The sequence below is a fragment of the Polyodon spathula genome, chromosome 3, assembly GCF_017654505.1.
Source record: "Polyodon spathula isolate WHYD16114869_AA chromosome 3, ASM1765450v1, whole genome shotgun sequence".
Classification (NCBI taxonomy): Eukaryota; Metazoa; Chordata; class Actinopteri; order Acipenseriformes; family Polyodontidae; genus Polyodon; species Polyodon spathula.
In genome coordinates, this window is record NC_054536.1 from 18,756,692 (window position 1) to 18,778,866 (window position 22,175).

The 22,175-nt window shown below is 38.4% G+C and overlaps 1 protein-coding gene across 1 annotated transcript in view; it reads right to left on the minus strand.

The window, feature by feature from the left end:
- Nucleotides 1-22,175, minus strand: part of LOC121307950 (zinc finger CCCH domain-containing protein 3-like) — a 135,741-nt gene that overhangs the window by 22,709 nt on the left and 90,857 nt on the right. Inside the window, exons 5-9 of the mRNA XM_041240243.1 lie at nt 21,627-21,799; nt 16,948-17,032; nt 12,862-13,020; nt 11,827-11,896; nt 8,262-8,393 (exon numbers count right to left, since the gene is read on the minus strand). Of these exons, the coding sequence (XP_041096177.1) occupies nt 8,262-8,393; nt 11,827-11,896; nt 12,862-13,020; nt 16,948-17,032; nt 21,627-21,799 (619 nt within the window). The remainder of the gene's footprint in view (nt 1-8,261; nt 8,394-11,826; nt 11,897-12,861; nt 13,021-16,947; nt 17,033-21,626; nt 21,800-22,175) is intronic.

Below are 22,175 nucleotides of genomic sequence, written 5' to 3' on the forward strand. Positions count from 1 at the left end.
TGTAACAAATATTATTAATGTTCCAATAGAGTAAATACCCCTATAGTATTTCAAACATGATTGTCATTTTAGCATAGACAACGCACCACGTGCCTGGCATGCACCCTGTGCAACAGACATGACTGAGCTGCCTTGCATAATATGCATGTCTTGTATACTACCCTAACCAAAACACTATAGAGTACCATATAGAATACTCTTATCCGAGTATTACAAGGACAGCGTAAAGGAGACACTTCTTCACACACAGAGTGGTGAGGGTATGGAATGGGCTAACGAAACACGTTGTTAACGCTGAATCATTAGGCTCCTTTACGATCCAGTATAAGTATACTGCACACCATGCTGCATGAAATTCTCCAAAAAAAACTGAGGAAGAGTTACAGTAATTTATTCACTTTCCCAAAGAAATTATATATATATATATATATATATATATATATATATATATATATATATATATATATATATATATATATATATATATTTAACTCTGAGCACACTCATAAACCAAGGGAAGACATTTAAGGAGGACAGAGATGTTTTAAACTCCTGTAAGTGGTTTTGTTCATGCACTGGGCATGCTATAAATCCAGACAATTTTTTAATAATCAAGAAAATGACGCAGACGCAGAAGTTTTAACGAATCATTGCAGTAGTAGGGCTCTTTTCGATTTATTAAATGCTTTAAAAACTGATCAAGTGGTTGCAAGCCACTTTGGATCCCTGCTAATAGGCAGCCTGGGAATTTCCAGTGCCTTTACAGGTTTAACAGCATTAGTACCTCCACACAGTAATACAAATGCTTATCATATGCTCAGCCTTCAGGCTATAAAATGCAAAAAGCTAAAGAGCCCACTGCTACATTCTAGAACATTCAATATATCACTCTGCTAAAATATAAATCCTATACCTTATAACAATGAGAAAAACAAGATATTAAATTCAAATACATTCTTACCTTCCAGTATATGGAAGAGTAGTGTAGGACATATGAAAAATAACAACTGTCTTCAACACGCAGAGACCTAACAGCAATCAGTTTTTCAGAGATCATCAGAGAATGGACAACACAATTTGTAGTTATGAAGTTGAGCGAAATCTGACTGGGGTATTACTTTGGTTTTTAAAGGATTTTCTCTTTACTGAATAAATCAGAAATCTGATCATCAATCTGCCTCGACAGTTCTTATCTTTGAGTTGATGATACATTCTAGAAGGATCCGGTCAACTCTTTTTTAAACTAATTGGCTATAACTTCTTTCCAAAAATATTGGAACATGATCTCACAGCTTCTCTTTTTTTCAACCCCTCCTTTTTCTAAAAAGTCAGGTGAATCACAGTTCACAGGATCCTTGCTCCCAAATACAATACAAGTATACTGGTGTATTAAAAGAGTGCTATTATATATATATATATATATATATATATATATATATATATATATATATATATATATATATATATATATAGAGAGAGATGGTCTCTCTCTCAGCTCCTCTCTAGGGGGGCACGGCCCAGACCTGCGGCGGGGGCTCCCCTGAGAGAGAGAGAGAGAGAGAGAGAGAGAGAGAGAGAGAGAGAGAGAGAGAGAGAGAGAGAGAGAGAGAGAGAGAGAGAGAGAGAGAGAGAGAGAGAGAGAGCAACATCTTTGTGTGATTATATTAACCTGAGCCTAATATATTCCCTCTGATCGACATATCTCATCACCTTTTTAGTTTAGTTTACTTTCAGTTATGTTGACAAAGTGTGGAACAAAAAGACTGCAGGGGTTTATGACAAGCCTTTTGAATAAGCATACAGTGGTTCAGTTATTTCCATTTAAATTTAAGCTATAATAAAACATGTTAAATATAATATCCTTATATTAACTTGTACCAAGTTTGGACTAAAACTTACCTCTCTCTGTTTTTAAAAGTTGCCTGCACAAGCAGGTTTCCACACACCTTGTTTACTTGCCAAGGCTAGAGTTTTAATTAATATGAAACTCCACTGTAAGCCCTTTTCCAAATTCACCGCATTAAGTCATTAAGTCATTTTTTGGCCATTTCAAGAGACACCTGGGCCGGTATCTTTTCAGATAATAATAAAAAAAAAAAAAGCTTACACCCTAATTTTTATAACTCGGCTCTCATTACTTTTTTATAATATAATGCTATACATACTCCTGTCTTTTTTAAGGCACCTTCCGTTGGTTATCATTCAAGGTTGGCAAATCCCGCTCTTAACAGCCAACACCGAATCCTGCTTTAAGGAGCCAAAGAACAATGATCTTTCGAAGGTCTAATGCCCTTCCACAATTACAATGTGCATCTGAGACAAACATTTAATTCTTTCACATTTAAACCGTACAGTTTCCCTGTAAATACGTACCTCTGTTTATTACTGCAGTAAAACCTTTATATAAACTAAACATGTATATTATTTAGTTTAATTTATATTGTAATGTCTAAAAGAGTATTTTGTTTAGTTGGAGAACCTGAACTAATTCTTACATTGATTAAATTAAATGAACAGTATTGCAAATGTGTCAACAATATGATTGCAATATTTCCAACACCATGCTTATTATAATAAACTTTTAATATGTTCTTTCAACAGTTTAACTTTAAATGGCATTATAAGATGTATTTCTAATTAAGTTACTGCAGTGTAAAAGTTGCTCCAGGAAATTGTAATATTATTTTACTCCATTGATAAATCTTTTAATGGAAGGCCCAGTTATTTATATATAAATACAGGCTATCACTAATATATTAGAATGTTAGTGGCTGAACTAAGTCTGACCTTCATTGTTCATACAAAATTCAGTTAAAGCAGGTTTTAAGACAACCTCTGCTTTTTGCCAATTTTAGGGTTGATTAATATAAAACATTACTGCAAGCATTTTCCAATACTCCTTATTTCAAACCAATACCTAACCTAACATATTAACACGTCCTACACTTTCCATTCCCATCTCTTCCAGCCAGGTTCTAATTACTTTCTGTTCTTTATAGAAATTGGTTATTGTAAAATAAATTCCTATCTTTGAGTTCTTCCTATCTTCTGTTATCCGAAAGAAATTTCGTTCTTTATATTAACGGGATCGCTCATTATAGAGGATCTTGGCTTTTAAATCGCTGACCATCAAAAAAATAAATTTAAAAAAATCCCTGCTTCATTGGCCAAAACCAATGAATCATTTCCAACACTGCTTTTACTACCAGCAGGTGAGAACTAGGTTACAAATCGGTTCACTGTATATGTGAAGTTACAGTTGATATTTTAAATGATTTTATAACATGTAGTTCTAATTCAGATATATCAATAAAGCAATCTCTTATAAACTGCAGTTATATTTTACTTTATTGATATACACATAAGGCAAGAGGCTAATGTTTAATCAGGCACCCGTTTAGCAGCAAATGCAACCCTGAACATTAAAACTTAGGACTGCTCACACATTTACTTAATGTTATTATATTAGGTTTCCCACCTCTACATTCTCATTCCCATAGTCAGTGGACAAACACATTTTGGGTCCATCAAAGAACCGCACAGAAGTCTAGCACCTATATACAAACATTTAAAAAAGTGTTTACTTCCCACACCACCACTTTTTTCTTTTTTTTTTTTTTACTAGGTTTGAACAGAAGCGATATTAGTTATTTATTGGACATTCACAATCCATCGATTTGTGAAACTATGAAAACATGAAGATTGACAAATAGGTTTACAATGAGAGAGATGCTTAGTATCACATTATCTATACAATATATTATTATTTTAAAATAAAATACACACTGTAAATATCATGGCAATATATGTATGTATTAATTCATTTACGTATTTATTTTTCAGTGCGAGTAGTGCAGGGAAAGAAAAAAAAAAAAAAAAAAAACATCGGTATGAAACCAGGATCTCCCTGCTGCAGCAGTGTTCCAGTTAGCCATCATGGGACAAGATGTTAGATGAGGAAAAATAGCTGGAAAATGTTGTACACTGTTTAAAAAAAAAAAAAAAAAGTATATCATAGAAAAACAAAAGGAAAAACAGTTACAAATTAAAAGAACGTCAAGAAAAATCTGAATTCCACAAAGCAGCAGTCACAGTTTGGCAATGATTTCGTACCTGTGATGCAACAAACTAAAACACCTGTACATCAGGAGTTGGATTCTAGCGAGTGGGGGAAAAACAGACAGAAGCTATTTTTATATTTGAATAACTCTCAAGTACTGGTAATTGGTTATTATAGATGTTACTTAAATGTACTAGCAAATGTGTTCCAAATTGCACTGAAAGGAGCATTTCCTTAAAGTATGTTGTAAATGTATTTGTTGAGGTGAGGTCGGGTCACAGGGAACCTTTTGCGTATCTTGAAGAATTTAGTGAACCCATCAAGCTACAAGGCAAGATCCGCCCCTGTTAATCACTAATTGATTGACTGTGTTCACTGTTAAATAAAACCAAAATCCTACAAGTTATATTCTGTTTTGTTCTGTGTGTTTTGTGCAATGTGGATGGGGCAAGTAGATTTTTAAGAAGGACACGCAGATTTTTCTACCATTTTGCCACTTGGACAAAAAGTTGTTTTTTTTTTTTTTTTTTCAAAAAGTGCACATCCCTGATCCCATTCAAATCATGTGACAATCTGACCTTTCAAATCAAGTCTACATTTATAAAGACAGAGAGTCGGTGGAGCAGTCAGAGCTGAAAGGTGACATAATTTGAATTGAATGAGGAAGGAATCAGTGCCAAGCAGTTAGGTTCTCCAGACAAGCTCAAAGCAAGTTAAAGGCAGATTTAGAAAAAAACGATAACTCAACTTTGGAGGAGCAACAGAAGCCAGAACCAATCTGAATCACTGCACACACCTTACAACAGTCAGGGAAGTTTTAATAAAAATGGCATTTGCAGCTATAGTACTTGCTTTCTAATATTATCCTGGAATTTAGCAGACAATCCACTGTCCTGGTTATATTCAAATTCCTTGGGATTGAAAGCACTGAGTCAAGTGTCAGGGTGACTGTGTTTTCAAGCTAAAGTCGGATTGAATTGCGCTTCTCATACACCACTCAGAATACCGCTGTACTCATTTGAAACAGTCTTATTACTGGATACAGTGCTCTCCTGTGTGAATGCACAACACCAGAAACAGAAAGCTGGGTATGAAAATGTAAAATTACTTTCTTAAGGCCTGGATAAAAGGCTGCTTTCTTTCCTTTTTTTCCCCCTCTAAGACCAGAAATGCCAACGGTAGCGCTTAATGCTTTGTGAATTAAAACACTAACACAAGAACCACATTTTTCAAAATTGAGCTGCATCAGACAGTGTGTCCCTGGAGGACTGCGAGAAGCCTCTTACTTTGCAAAAAGAAACATTGTTTGAACAATTAAAGATGATTTATTCTGCCTGCCTTGGGTCACCACCACAGACTTGCCAACCTTTTAAAAATAATAAAATGATAGATCAAAGCCAGAGGAGAGGACTAGCAGCCAGGGAGGTCCAGGACAACACTCATTAGGGCTTTGTTTTAAATAAAAATACCTCAATATATGCAATATACTACATTCTGCTGACCTAATGTTGCCATTTTTACCATCATTATGATCTTAATCGTCTCAGCCTCTCAGGATTACAGTTCAGGACCTTACAAGTAATCTGACATTCTTTATACAGCCAAGAGAGGATCTGGTTGAAATACAGAAAATAATTAATTGGCAACTTGCTATAGTGTAAATGTAATTTGCTTTAATGTGTTACTGTTTACATTCACATCAGAACATTTATGAGCACTCATTCGGTTTCTAGGAGCTGAATGATCCCAAAAATTTGACTCTCAAGGGCCACAATGTCCCTTTGGTACCATGGTGACCAGAAGAGGACACAGTATTGTAAGTGTGGTACACTTAAAACCTTGTCGTCAGTAACATACAAGTAAATACAAAAATAGGGCAATCATGTGGAAATTGCACTTTTAAATTGTGACATACAGTACTGATAGACAAACCAGTTTCTCAATATATCTCCAGAATATGACAATATCAATACAGAAAATAATACTGAGCTCCATTTTTACTGTGCCAGCCCATTGTAACCATGTTTAGAGAAGTGATTCTCTAAGTAACCTGGATGTAAAAACTTAAGTATGACAGTTCTCCTTCTATCATATAACTAAGCTAATGAAACACAAAAAATAAAACAACTTGCACGAGTAACTATTACATTGGAACTTCTACTTGCTTAACTGTGGCTCCCAACTACAGCACTATAAAGGGAAGCACTGTATCATTAAACTGGTTGTTCGTAGGTGTCACTGGACATTTCTGTTACTGGTAAACTCATTTGAAATCACCTTTAACAGGTCTGCACAACTTGGTCTGTAAGTCGTCATGGTTACAGGTTTTTACAGGTTTTCCCACAGTCTGTAAAAAGTTTTAGGGAGAAAGTGTCTGAATCTCTCAGTTAGACAGAGAAAAGAGGGGTGTGGGGGGGGGGGGGGGGGGGGGGGGGGGGGCAAGGGCCCGATCCAGTACATTTTCATAAAGGAAAAAAGGAACATTTTTATACAAGACAAAGTTTTCACTTGATTTAAGGAAGATCACCCAGCTCTCCAGAGTCTATTAGAGTCCATTCTGCTCAATATGAAAAGCAAGCCTCAGCAGATTGTTATATTATTTAGAGAAGAGCGTTAACCCCTGCGTGCCATGTCTGGAGTCTCTCCTCCTTGTTACAGCATGCCTGGGTCAGCGTTTTCCCCAATACATAATTATAAGCTGCTATCCATCATATCTAGTAGAGTGCTTTTGTGACACACCAAAAATTACAGACTAAGCACTTTTACTAATAGAATAAATATTAATATCTATTCTGTTACATTCTCATTTGAACTGGAATATTTAAATCTAAATGGACATGGGATGGGAATGCAGGAAATGTTCGCTGGAGGGAGGGGGGAGAGATACAAAAATCTGTCTTCTGAGAAGTTACATTTCTTTTTCAAGTATAAGAAATCGTTCAGAAGTGCAGCTTGTTTATGTGCGGTGTCACTGAGAGGTGGAATGGCACCTGTCTTGCCAGGGAGTCTTGATTGGTTTCCCTGTCAATGAGAGAGGAAGGCACAAACCTACTGAAACCCATTGAAATTGCTTGTATCAATCTCTATGAGAATCAATCCCATTGCATGCTTGAGTTCTGAGCACTTCCACGATCCACTAAAATATATTAAAACCTGCATTAAAGTGGTTGTAGCTAACAAACTCCCCAACATTTTACCTGGTTTGCACTTCCATTAGCTACATACAGTTGGTCTCAAATGAGCAGTTTTGAAGAAAAAACAAACAATATATTTTCAAATTAAAACACTGCATCTGGTATTACATTAGATTAAAGAAAGCTCTCAGTTTCCATGAGGATGGGAATGTTTGAGGATGTTTGTTTCACTTGCATTTATAGAGCAGTATCTTCTGGGTTATGTTACTGGCTGGAAGCATGTCAGTCAATAGGTAAAGCTTAATTGGTTAATGACAGGAATGAAGCCGTTATAAGGATGGAGACAATGTTATCATAAAGTGAAATAACCAAGGACATGCAACACTATTTAAACGCATGAGACTTATATTACGAATGGATGTGCACAACAGGGAAGACTGATTAAAGTAATTTGTGAGCAACAAACACTTAAGGTTCTGATGAACAAATAGCCAACTGCTTTAAGCATCCACAAATGCTCAATCCCTTTAATGACTGGTAAATTCAGGTTTCACTGTTTTAAAAACAATATTACAGCCCTATAATTAAATACTGCAACATTATTAATGTACAATGCCAACCTTTATTTGGTACCTTTTTTTTTTAAATGAAAACTCAGATCTCTCCTGTATAATGAGCAGTCATTTATGCTGTTCGTGAACTTGCAATAATTTTACGGTAGTTATACACGAAAAAGAGATGCTTAGTAAATCGCACACAGAAATTCTACACAGTACTTACGAACATGTAAGCAATATTAGTACATACAGCCCTCTGTGTTTATTGACTCTGGACTTCCATTATCACCTTGTAACACTCACCAGGAATACCAGTATCTACCTTAAAAGAGCAAATGGTTAATTGCGCATGGTATAAACAGAAAAAACAATGGTTCTTCATGGGAAACTCAAATAATTCGTGAGGAGACAATTTGGGGCTTCATCCCTCAGTGTTCATGTCTTCCCTCACTCACTGACCACGTTTTGCATTATCCACTTTAAACCATTGTACATCCTCTCTGATCATACCTTCTCCCCCAGCGGGCAGTATCCCTTCAGAAAGTCCTGGCACACCTCTGCTTTCCGGGAGACATAGACATGACTGTAGGGGCAGGTATTGTTGTTGCAAATCCCTTTCAAGAAGTACGAACACACAGGCATCTGGAAAAAACAACAACAACAACAAACAGACTGGTTATAGGGTAGACCTGGGGCATTACTAGGCTGTTTTCTATGCTACAGTAACACACTACTTCTATCCATGTTGACTGATCCAACCTGCACTGTTTACATGGAGCGAGTATTCAGAATCCAGGGGATTCAGGATTTCCACAATTCAGAATTCCAATACTGACTGCACTGTTTACATAATATCAGTATTGGAATTCTCATTCAATTCTGCATTTACATGATCGACATTGGTGTTCTGAAAACCCAGTACTGGTTTAAAATCTTTAAAATCATAGTTCTGGTAGACTTTATTTAGAGCCTATAATATTTTTTATAAACTTTCCATTTTTTAAATTTTATTTAATGAATACTCCTTTCATAACCTGTCCTTCCCACATCCTTTCTACCACTCTCTTAAATACAGTGCTACCTCATTATAACACAACCTCATAGTGAGGAATTGGTTATAACACGGCAAGGTCGTGGCTCCCATTTTTCCCCAACAAAGCAATTTGACTTGCAAACGTTGGGTGAGCATTCCAGTTAAAATGAAACTCAATGCAGTGGACTGAGTAAGAAAAGGTGGAATTCAAGCAGCAATTACATCAAAAGACATAAATGTTGCAGGATTTACATTGCGTGGATGGATAAAAGATGATGAAAAACAAAGAGGTTTCCTTAATAAGACTGACTCCAAAGAGGGCTGCTCTAGGAAAAAAAAAGTGCTGCTCTAACAAATGAGACAAGCTGCTGTGCGAATGTGCAGCTGTGAGAGTGCAAGGACGGTTTGTTGTTTTTGGTGTGGCCCAGGCTAACGGGCCGGGAATAATCGTCCCAATAAACCGTTGCTTCATGTTGTGCATTACGCAGAGATAAGAAGCTGCTGCAGTGCTATCTTAACCCAAAGTGGGGCGATAACAGGGCAACAGGGCGAGATGAGCAGTAAAGAGCTTGTTGTAAAGAACATGAGAAAACAAATCTGCCTTTTCCTTTTTAAATGAGCCTTTCTCTACATTCTGCTGATCATTGGCCACTGGCAATAACATTAATATAAGGCAGCCAAGCACTGCAGCCACATTAGGGATTGTTGAACACAAGAAAGTATGCAGAGCAGGGGAGATTAATGAAGTTCATCGGGGGGGGGGGGAGGTGGTCTGTATAAAAAGGTCTATTAGTGCAAGGAGCAGAAAAAGTGCTGATTCGCTACAATTTCCTGAAGAGGGAACTACCTACTCAAAAAGTAGCCTACTGCCCCTCCAGACTTCAGCCTCTTGCTAAACCTGCCTCCGCTAACTTGTTTACTCAAAATGATTCAAAACTACACTCCCGCCAGCTCCTTTGTTCTCCAGCCAGGGTCAGCAGGCTGTAGCCACCATGTGGTTGAGGATCCTTTGCCCTGGACAGAGGACCAAGGTGAAGAAAGAAAATAAAAACAAATAAAATAATTACTGATTTAGTTTAGCCAAAAATATAACTTCATTCAGGTAATGTTCCTGATTGCAGGATCTCCCTTTTATGTGGAGCAGTGCATACTGCAAAACACGGTCACCGTTTGTTTTTATGTTTTATATTATATTTCTGTGTAACTGTCTTGGGTGTTCCTGTTGTGCTGATATAACTGTGGCACAGCTGAAGAAGTAAAAGCACCCTGACTTGAACGAGCGCTGGCTGCTCGGTGGTAGTGCTCGTTAAATAAAACAAATAAAACCTGGGAACCTGACTATCTCTCTCACTCTTAAGCCAGCTGCCAGACAATTGTTGTTTTTTTTTTAACCCCGATTTTCTCCCAATTTGGAATGTCCAATAGCTTTTCCCTTCACCGCAGGAATTCCCCACACTGCTCTGGAGACCCGAAGGTTAAGTGGGTGTCCGCTGATTCCGTGACCGTTAGCTTCATTTTTCACCTAGGAACTTGAGATCGGGTGTCACAAAGCTACCGACCTCTGGAGGACAAAGGCTAGCCCTGCTGTGTCCGTCTGAGCTCATTGGGTGACTGACCAGCAGGGTTCACTGTAGCGCGATGAGAAGAGTCCCTGCTGGTTTTGCCTCCCTAACGAAGTCCCCAGCAAAGACTGGCTTCGCTCGGGTGAGCCACGCAGGGGCACTTGTCACATCTTTTCACAAGCCTACATACATTGATATATCATTTTTGGCTTGATGCAGAATTTCCTGTTTACATTTTAATTTGTATTGGCCTAGAATGTTAGATATACAGATTGTGTTATTCAAATGCACTGTTTTCTAACTGAGAATAAACTAATGTTATTTTAATCTGTTTTTTAGGTGTCCTTTTCTGTTCCACTTATGGATTGTATTTAAGTTTGATTATTATTTTTTTTTAAATGTGTAAAAGAAACAAATATTATAAAACAATTCCTATGGTGAGCTAGGGCAGTGTTTTAGGATGTGGTTCTCATTCTGTGTTATTAGACATGATTTTTAGCTGATAGGTTAGCAAGCAAAAAAAGCTAAATAGTACACTTTAAAAGACATTTATCTGATGTCTTTTTGTCTACAAACTTACGGAGAAAGTACATTGAGTACATTGTCAGTCTACAGTACACCAAGTATACAGTACACTGTGAGTTTACCGTATTAAAAATAAATTGAATTTTCTGATAAAAAAAACAACAAGATCTGTATTTTTCAGTGATTAAAATAAGACGTTCAAATTGAGTTTCCCTCAGAGCCACAATGTATATACTAGTCAAATTGTGTTTGTTTTCAAAAAGACACCGCTAGAAACACTAAAAGAATTGTATTAAGTTCAGTGACAAACATTTGGACAAGAAATCTCTCTCAGTATCTTCAATTGATGAGTTACACCTCAAAAAACTAAATTTCAATGAGAAACCCTAGAATTCTAGAATTAGTGCACTGCTGCTCCCACATGTGAGCACCTCGCTGGCTAAAATAAAAACCACTTCAGCAAGTAGATAATTAATTTGCTTTGAGTTATTGTGCAATGCATGTGTACACGATAACAATACGATAGTAATGCTTTGTTTTTAATTGCTTTGTATGTTGTTTTTTGTGATGTGCAGTACAAATAAGACAAACAGTCATTCTAAGTGTCTATGTACAGTGCAGCTAAGACATACGAAGTTAGACAGTAAAAATGGGGAGCCAACTCCAGGACTGCGATATATCTGAATCCGCAGTAAAGCGTGGGGCGATATAACGAGGGGTGGGTGTATTTGAAAGTGCTTAAGTACTTTTATTTTTAAATTTTTTTAAAAAGATTGTTTGTAAAATAACCAGAAATTGTGTATTTTGGACTTTGTGGTATGAATTAGTGGCTAATGTTCACTAAATGCTTGTATTTAACTTGTTTTCTTGAATGATCTTATATTAAGTGTAGGGCGCCAGTATTTTTGTCCCAGATTGTAAATAGGAATTCACTCATGTGTTAAAAGGTAATTACCTTTTCCTTGGACACTTTGTGTGAGAACGGACATGACCCGTCTGTTTGCTTGCATGTGCCTCTTAGAAACCTGCACCCAAGGAAGAGAGATTGTCACTTGTCATTTCCATATCTCTGAACACAACACTCTAACAAAACTCCCCAACGTAGGTTTAAACACTTCAAAATCAAGAATTTTAAATCAGTGCACTATGAAAGTGCTTTATTTACAGTTTGTTTAAGGTAATCAGACAATAAATACAGAAGTTCTACTTTTGGTGGTTGCCTTTCAACTAGGAATTAAACTTAGACTCTCACTCCTCATCTCCCTGCCACATGTAGTACAGACTCTTTACTAAACTTAGCAACCAGGATGAGAGTGTGGTCTGTCTTGTAACAAGCACTTCAGGTCAGGAGTTCCTGGAGCTGAATAAAGAAAGGGCAGGAGATGGGTACTTGTAATGGTACTTTGCTAATTGCTCACCTTACCTTTAACAACCTGTATAGTTCTTTAGAGCAATCCACTAGGCAGAACTCTGGAATATCTCTCATTTGCAAGGAGGGCAGTAAGCGGTGTCGAAGTGCCTCGGATGTATTTGGAGTAACGTGGGTTAATTAGAAGTAAATAATAGAAGTACCTGACTCTGTGACATGAGTGTTCTAGAATGGAACTGTGACACTAGCCTGTGGACGGTGTGAAGCATTTGACTACTATAAAATGTGATCTTGCGCTTGTGCTGGACTCTTTATAATGCACAAACTGATTATTGGGATTGAGCTCTCCACAAAAATCATGTGCTGACAATCAAGTGAAGGTTACTGGTGTTGATCGGGCTAACAGAAGAAACAGCTGCTTCAATTTGTGATGCTTGATGCTCTTGTTAGAGAGCAAGCCAAGCAGCTGTTTCCTCAAGTGTTTGACTCTGAATGTTAAAAAAGCACAATCAACACCAATGACCCTCACCTGTGGAGAGCTTGATCTGAATAAATCGATCTGTGCACCTCAAGCCTTCTGTGTTGATACAGAGCGCGCCAGCCCATCGTTACACACTGTACCTGGTGCAGACAGCCACCTTATCTGGGTCATGGATGAAGGGGCACTTCTCCCCACGGTTACATGTCCCAAAGCGGTTGTAGTACATGCAGTATTCCCTTTTCTGCTGCTTCTTCAGTTTGGCTTGCCGGATAATCGCCAGGCTGCGCTGCACTGCGCGACTATAAAGGGAAGAACCAAAGGACAGAGATTAAACCAGTGCAGACATATTCAGAGGATCCTTGCAACTGCACAGTACCAAAAACATTTGTAGACGCTTACTCAGTTACAATCCCAAACGTCTGCAGGAGGCTAGGAGTGTATGGTTCAAGTTTGGTGAAGATTAGTGCAATGTCAAAGCATTATTGTGTTCAACATGTAGAGTGTGACACATGGACTGACGCATGATCAGCGAATCAACAGCCCCCATTTTTTAAAGAGGCCCTGTCACAAACATAGCTGTAGTGGGTGACGTCTGACCAGAAACCAGGAACTAGGAAATAAACAAGAGAGGTGGAGTTTTGGGGAAGCTCAGCGCTTGTTTGCGCTCAGCATTTAATGAACGAACAGACAGTAAACAAAAAGGTTGTAACAAAAACAGCACATAGCACGTGAGGCCAAAATAAACAAACAAACAAAACGAACTATACAGACAAACATGGTGAGCTGATATTTTAGCTACTATTATTATTATTATCATCATTATTATTATTATTACCTCCGTCTCCAATCCCGTTCTCCACTCATCAAACACACAACCCTGAGTGGGTGAAAACATGCTGCTTTTATGCAGCTGTACCGAGACTCAATTGCTAATCAGTCATTCAACTGGAGTCGCATTACAACTGTACGTGAATTAATAAAGTGCAATTCCCTGTGCTCGCATAGTATTACATTTTACTTGCATGTGAAGTGCTGTGCAATCCTCATGCCTAAATACAAATATACATTTTAAACACTTGTGTTACACAGACCTGTTTATATCCTGTGTACCAATGACTATACACCAACATTAACACACAACATACAACCTTAAATATGTTATGACTGTGGTTCATGACTAAACTGCAGGTGGTCCGCAAACCACCCGCAAAATTAGTTTAAGCAGTTCTTACATAAACCCATTTCTACACAATCACACGTTGTACTACTAAAACGTGTGTTACTAAGCAGCACAACAAACAGCTTTAACCACATTTATTTTTTATATATATATATATATATATATATATATATATATATATATATATATATATATATATATATATACACACACACACAAGATATTTATGTAGTCTGCACCCCCACCCCCCAATCTGTTGTCTTTTAATACAAGTGTGTGTGTAATTTATATTAGTTCCCAGTGACGCAATACCAAACACCGCCTTCAAAGCTGCCATAAACTGAAATTGCTTTCTATGTGAAACAAATACTAACTAAATAACTTACACATTATGAAGGCCCATTTGTCTTGTCAAAATTACAGACTTTTTTTTTTTTTAGCCAGCAATAGTACTCATGTAAATGCACATCTTTCTAACCTGTGCTCCAGTTCTACTGCTTGTTTTCACTGTTCAAAATAAAACGGAATCTGTCTCAAGCCTTTTCACTCCGCATAAAAGTAGCGCACTGCATTCAATATTCCTGACTCGGTTGGAATGACTAAATTACATTTAAGAAAAAAAAAACAACAACATTAAAACAGTTGTTGTACTTTTCAGTTTTCAACAATATAAAATACAGTGTTGCCAGGGATATAGGGATATTCCTATTTCCATATTACACGTTTTGGAGCGGTTAGCTGCACAGTAACAGATGTTAATGTGAAACAAAACAGAGGCTACATTTGTTGCTTGACTTGTGAACTGTAGCGTGAATGATCGATTTTAGGTTTCATTTCCAGGTTTAAAACCTCACAAGACTAGATGTGAAAAGGAAATTCTCTTAACACTACCTCTCGAAATACTGTGTACAGTCAGTTCTTGACACCTTCATTAACCAGAACAGGAACTGACGAATTTCAGCCACCTTCTAAGCAAAGAAAGCCTCTGTGTCATAAATACAATCCAGAATATTTAGCACTGGGATTTACATGCACTGGATCCGAGGACTACCAAATACTTAATACTTAATAATACTTTTGTAATTGCATTTAAATTCCCAAACTGCTTTAACTGTGTGCCTAACATGGGCATCAATCCATTAATCTGCAAAGATTGAAATTTTTTTTTAAGGCTGTTTTCTGAGTTCTTATTTTCCAGTTCCCTAGCTTGATAGCAGGAAGAGCCAAATCACTTACACATCTGTTTCAAAAGCAAACACTAATTACTGTACAATTAAAGCAACTAATAAGAGCAACGAAAGTTAAAGAGTTGAGTCATTTACCGAGTGACTGCTGCACGAACATTTCACCACTTGTGTTGCTTGCTAACATAAGCTAAAATGGTATCTAATAAACTAGAACAAACACTGACCAGATCACTATGAGAATTTGTTATAACGTTACTGATTTTCTGCTTGCTCTGGATGTAAATTGATGTGTGTGACTAGGATGCTTTTGCTCCTTCTTTCTTTGAGGCTCCTTCCGTGAAACTTTTTCACCCCACCTTCCGCCCATCAATGAGAAGGTTGCAAGGCTACAGTTAATCGTAACAGCTTTCATCACAATAAACCAAAATAAAACGAGCCTACTTAAAATACTTGGGGTATAATAGGATAGCTGATTTCTGGCTATGAAGTACAATATTAAATCTTTTCGTCATTGCTGGAATACCTGTCTAAAAAAGGACAGGGTGGCCTGAAGCTACATGGGGACATGTTGGTGTCGTCCGTCATAAGGGCAGATAGTTGATACTGGACCAGGACAGTACCCGGTCAGGTCCATACTACCATCATGCAGACAAAAGCAATGGCAGGGGCTCTGGTCCACCATTCAAATAGAACACTTGTTTCCTGCGCTTATCATTCTTTGCTGCTTCACATCTTTGGAACTCATTAGGATGGCTCAGAGCACAGGATCCCAGTACGGAGTGTGCCGGTTAAAAATGTCCTGGCTCCGAGACACAAGTGTAATGAACACTGCCTCAAAGATCTGCAGCTATGGAGTTCCTCGCATTGAACTTGCAGATTCCCAGGGCACAGTTCTGTATCCCCCCCCAATTATGGAAAACACATTTTATAAAACCGGTATAATAACTGTTTATACTAATAATGGACATCCAATGCATAATGCACACCTGCTGTACAGTGTACTGCACATATATTGAATGATACTGTCAAAAACGGTATACTATAATACTATAGAGGAATACAGGATACGCCTCCCAACCAAAGTATTTTGTATATAATGCATGCCGTCCTGTGCGGTATAGATGTCATCTTGTGCAGTTTCAGGGGGAGCAGACCACAATAAGTATTTTACAACAAGTATGAACAATGATTCTAAGCAGGGTTGTATGCTTTGCTGTATGTTCTATGCATTTCTGTGCATAAGATGTACTTGCAATTTGACACATTGATGGGTTGATTTCTCATACGTGGTTTATAATAACTGCATCATGACAATGATATGGTAAATAAAAAAAAATGTGTACTCGGTTGGACAGTGGGTTACTGCACTGCATTTTCACCTGAAGGCTGTAGAACAGAAAAAAAAATGACTGAATAGAAATTTTAACAGACATTTAAATATTCCATTTAACCTTTCAACTCTGCTTGTCCCACCTAGATTTTCCAAGTTAGCTTAAATCCAGGTCAGTTATTGGAGCAACAGAACCCAGAACCACTCAGAAAAACTGCAAGGACATTCGTATACCCTGCCTGTACAGAGATCTCCATTTATAAGCCGGCACTTTATACCACAGAACACTCCCATTGCAGAGCAGATTGATCAACTCTCGGTTTCACTATGAGTTTAAGATGACACACCTGCGCTTGTTACCTATAGACTGTGGTTAATCAAGCTCATAGTACAACCTGGAATAGGGAAAACTACTATGAAACAGGAATCTTATTTCCATCCCTGATTATCACTTGATGGAATTCAGGTAGGTCACATCACCTCTGGCTCTGTGCAAGACTTTTTCAGAGCAGTAAACTACATTACCCACCTGGCAATGTGTCTGGTGGTCAAGACTCTGCCAAGGCTGCTGGGAAGGGACTGTCCTGGCCCGTCAGTCACAGCAGTACACTTTCCTGTAAACATATGAGGAAATAAAGGGAGGGGTAAAATACAGTTTAAAGCAGGATTCTGTTTCATAGCCAGCATTTGTTATACCAACGTTTACTAGTTACTGACTTGACCATACACCCAATTTTTCTCCCTATCAGCCCCTTAGCTTTAACCACTGGACCACCCTGTTTCCCTTCAAGTCATTGGGCTCTAACTACTAGATCACACTGCCTGCCTTCCTCCCTCTCTCCGTTCACCAGCTCTAACCAATAGACCACACTCCCTCCCTCCCAGTTCTGCAGCTCTAAGCACTAGACCTACATTCAAGTTCCCTAACTACCTGACCATCCTGCCTCTCAGCTCTAGATGCAGTGGAGCGCTGCCTCTTTGTACATGAAGAGTGGTAGGCTCCCTGTGCTGTGAAAAGTGCTCCAGCCTCTCCCCTGGCAGCCGGAACAGGTAAGATGATGATTGAGTGGGATTTGATAGCGTGTTGTCGTGCCGCTTGGCTCAACAGAGCTGTCACTTGCTCTTGGATTCGACAGCCCCTGGCACATCTGTTCCTCTGTGCTAGCATCCGTGATCCGAATTCAAGGTGGGGGGCGTCATTCGGCTGTCCCTCAAAGCATTCCCGTTCCCAAGAACCAGGCTCCAGTGACGCCACTCACTCATCCCCAACATATGGCCGACTGACAAGTTTATGCCGGCCCCTGACAGTTTTGTTTTATTTTATTGCTATATAATAGAGGATTAAGCATGCTTCACAGCCGTAGGGACGCTGTTTATGTGTTTCTCTGTCGCATTCACGGCGGTTACAGGAGCTGCCTGACTGACTCCTGACAAGAGGAGACACTTGTCTCTTTCTCTCTGCCTTGCGAGTGGCAGCCCAAGAGAAACAACATGATAATTAAAAAAAGAAAGAAGAGGAGGAGAAATAAAAAAGCCCTTTAGATAGCTCACGTCTTAGTGGTGCAGAAACTGGGGACAGACAAGTAAAATACCGTCTTTTAGTGTGTACAGAATAGGCATGGTGATATTAAAGATAGAGTTGGCCACTTTGAGTGGCTGTTGAGTAAAAACCATTGCAATTAACTTTAGTAGGGGTACCTAATGATGGACAACAGAGTTCTACAAACAGGGCTTACAGACTTCGGACAGTGAGTAGGAGACACTTCTTCACACAGAGAGTGGTGAGGGTATGGAATGGGTTACCTAGCCATGGTGTTGATGCTGAAGCATTGGAATCCTTCAGTCAAAGAGATCAATCAGCTACGAGGAACTGGACGAGCATCATGGGCCAAATGACTGTAGCTCATTTGTACATTTTCACATGTTCTGATGTTTATTTACATGCCCTCATCAAGAGAACATTTAAAACTGGATAATGCCTCATTTTCACAGAGACACACAACTCCTCGTCCCTCCTTCCCACAGAATATACAGGGATTCCTTTTTATTTCACAATTGCATAATTCACTAATGTACTTGATTCACAGTTAGGTCACTGTGACAATAAATTGTACATGTGCTTGATTTGACTGCAGAAGGGCCTTCACTAACCCACTGCCCTACACAGCTGATTGTATGTAAAGTAAAGTAAAGGGTACATCATTCTGAGCCATTTTACAAAATTCCAGTTTGTTTCTTAAGATATCGAGAAGGCTTGTTTTCAAATGTCTTGGGTGTTCCCCTGATCTACTGTATAGCTACACTTATCTATAACTTCTACTTTGAGAAGGACTTCTAATCAAAAAGTCATTGAGCTTATTAAGTTTCTTTCAACATTTCTAAATGTAGAACTATTGAGAATAATTACAGATGATGGTTATATACTGCACCTTGTTGTAAAGTGAAGGATAAAGGGTTAACCCCGTCCCACACCCACCCCCTTTTCCTCCCAGTCCTCTGTGTCTCTACCTGTTTTTGGCAGAGACTCCTTCGGCATGTATATGTTTGTCTACCCTTATTCTCTGCTAACAAGCTTCCTGCTGTTAAACGGATGCTTCCAGCTAGTGTTTAACGTGAACTTTTATCTTGTCTGCAGAATGGAACTGTCTGAGATAATTTGTAACTGTGTGTTTGGTTTGTGACTGGGGCCCGAGGGGACCCTGTGGTTTATGTGGGTTTTCAAGGTTAATTTCATTTGAATTAAAAGAAAAAAAAAAAAAAAAAAAAGAAAAAAAAAAAGATTATGAATACACGTTATACACAGCCATAGATACCAGCACCACTTGTGTGACTGGATGGGTGGTTAGCACCGAGGACAGGGAGACACTACTTTTAAAACTGTAATCAATGGGTTGGTGCTATGGGGGACAGACAAAAGCACCAGATTAATGGGATCTTTAGTGAGACTGTCATTAGAGAAGCAATTGCCTGATATTATCTATTGATATTATGCTAACACTTATGAAAAGTATTGGATCTAAAGCAAGGATGTATGATTCTGTTAATTTCCTAAACGTTTAAACTTTGACATATTTGGTTGGTAATCCACAATGTCGGCAGCCCATAACAAGAAGCACTAAACAGATGACTGCAACATTAATGTGTACAAGACGTCATGTGTACATGCAGTAGACAATGAACCCATATTAAATAAATACTGTGCACTGTACAGGTAAAACTGTGTAAACACTAAGGACAATATTTATGTTTCACAAGCATATGTTTGATAAAGTTTAAACAAAATGTGAAATAAGACTATTTCATCGCAGTTTCAACCATTCCAGGTTTTCATATGTGATTGATTAGGTGTGTCTTATTAAAGAATGGATCGAACTGCTGTGCAGTGGGAGTCTCATTTCTACCCTTGTAATGTCTGGATATCATTTGAACATTTACACTGTAAACACCCCTAATACAAAGTACTGTAGTTGAAACAATAACATGTATTAGAAAGGTTCCAGCTTTCTGACATCATTCCATTGCACACAAAATCATAATAAATAAAGCTACAGTCTATCATCCCTGGCAATTTAAACATTTCAGGGACTCAAAGGACTTGAGTTTCTATATATAATACAAAAAAACACTGCACATAAACAGTAACAGTATGAAGGCTGCTGGCAGTCAAACAGCTTTTGCTCTGCTATGTGCACACTGAGCGCAGGACGTGAGCACTTGATATTAGTCCCATGGCGTATGTAAGATGTTAGGCTGTAGCAAGTTATGTTTTTTTTTTTATTCCACCCTCCTTTAGAAAACACAATCATCTTCTGAGAGAACGGGCGGAGGAAGCGATCAGAGATTGCTTTGCAGAGAGCAGGCAGTAATAAGGTTTCGCATTATCCTGACCCCGACCCGGGGAAGTAATAAAACAGAACAAGTGAAACATATTAAAGAAGGCTTTGGGGGACCTGGACATGAAGCCCTCAGGGCAGTGTCTTATTACTGCAAGGCACGTTCACATACAATTAGGAACAGCACTCGCTCGAGGCAGCACTGTGGAACCAGACACAAAGTGCCGTTTTTTACATTCTGAAGAATATAGAGCAATTGAGTGTGAATATTAATAATGAGAGCAATACACTCTGGATGCACTTAAGGCTCATAGAGGATGCCCAGAAGCTATCGGCGATAGGTCTACAGAGAGTGGATTCTCTGTGCACTGCTGCAGTATGCAATGATTGCTACTAAATTATAATTAGGGCTTCTGATTTTCAGTTTTAACTGATAAAAACCTATAAAACATCTGATACAAAAAAAATGAAAATCGGTGTACAGCCAATAAAACACCGGAAAAACTGGAAATGGTCACTCACTTCACGTTGACTTCACCCCTTTCTCATTTAAAAAAATAAACTACCTTTCCCAGTGCAGTTGGGCAATGTTATTACTGACTTGTTTCTATCATTGATTCTTTCTGAATACTTCAAAGCCACCCCAACTACTGAGAGGCAGCAAATTCTACAAGTCTATTGGAGACTCCTCTTGCAAGATTTAAAATGAGATTACAATTAGAAGGCTTGTTTGCAGGACTTAAAGCTATATTATAGTTAGAGGGAGAATTTAAAACAGAACTGTAAATCTTGAAAAATGTTTAAAAAAAAAAAAAAAAAAAAAGGTTGAGACACACAAAAACCCCAGAAGGATGTGCCCGTGACCATAAGGATTTTGTTGCGGAAGACAGCAAAGGAAAGAAGTACTGTCGGGTTACTATACATACTGTGACAGAAAAAAAAAAAGCCCAAGCATTTTGGAAAGTAACCGAAAACAATCATTTCATATAGTGTATAAAAAGCAAAAACCCTGAAAAAAAGAAAAAGAAGATTTATATAAAACTCAAAAATAGCTAAAAATAAGCACCGAAAAATGTAATTAATAAAAACCAAAAAACAGAAGCCTTGATTACAATCTTTTGTAGTAAAATCTTCCATCCACCTACTACATGATTTTACTGGATAAGACAATGTAGGAACTGACAGAATCATACTAAACGAAATAACTGATTTCATCCCCAGCGGGGAATAGTAAAACACAGTGAAAACATAGTAAAAGCACAGGCAAATGTATGGTAAAACATTAAACAAAGGAAACCCATGGTTAACGCAGATTATAACCATAACAAAAGCTGGGAGTGTAAATTTACCCTGCTAAATAATGGAAGTACTGTACCTGCCCTGGGGCTCAGCTTGGCGTTGAAGCCAGATGTGGAGGAGGTCTTCAAGAGCTTGTTTGCAGAGACTTTGTAGAGGGCCCCCCCGATCCAGCGCTGCTGCTGGGGCTGCTGCGGGGGACGCTGTCTGTAATCTGGCGAAGAGTGCCGTATCCGACTCTGCAGCAACGACCTGGCCAGGGAGAAAACACACATCTACTGAAAACTACTCCAGGAACTCCAGAGGCTTCTCCAGTGGGGTTAAACCCTCTGTGGTACTCTTACAGAACAAACAGCACACATGTTAAAAAACGGTGAATATAGATAAGAAAATTTGTTTTAACCAAGGAAATACATGCAAGTGTACATAAGAGGTTAAAAACATAGCTTGTAAGAGGACACACCTCTGTCTGGGGCCATGCACTCCATAGGCTGCAACAGGGATTTGTGCTTGAGCCTCTGTTGTTTCTTACCTACATCAATGACCTCATTAAGAGATAGTTAGCAAGCTTGTAAAGTTTTAAGTTGATTGAACTTAATCTTTTAGCCTATGACAAAGAAGAGTTTTG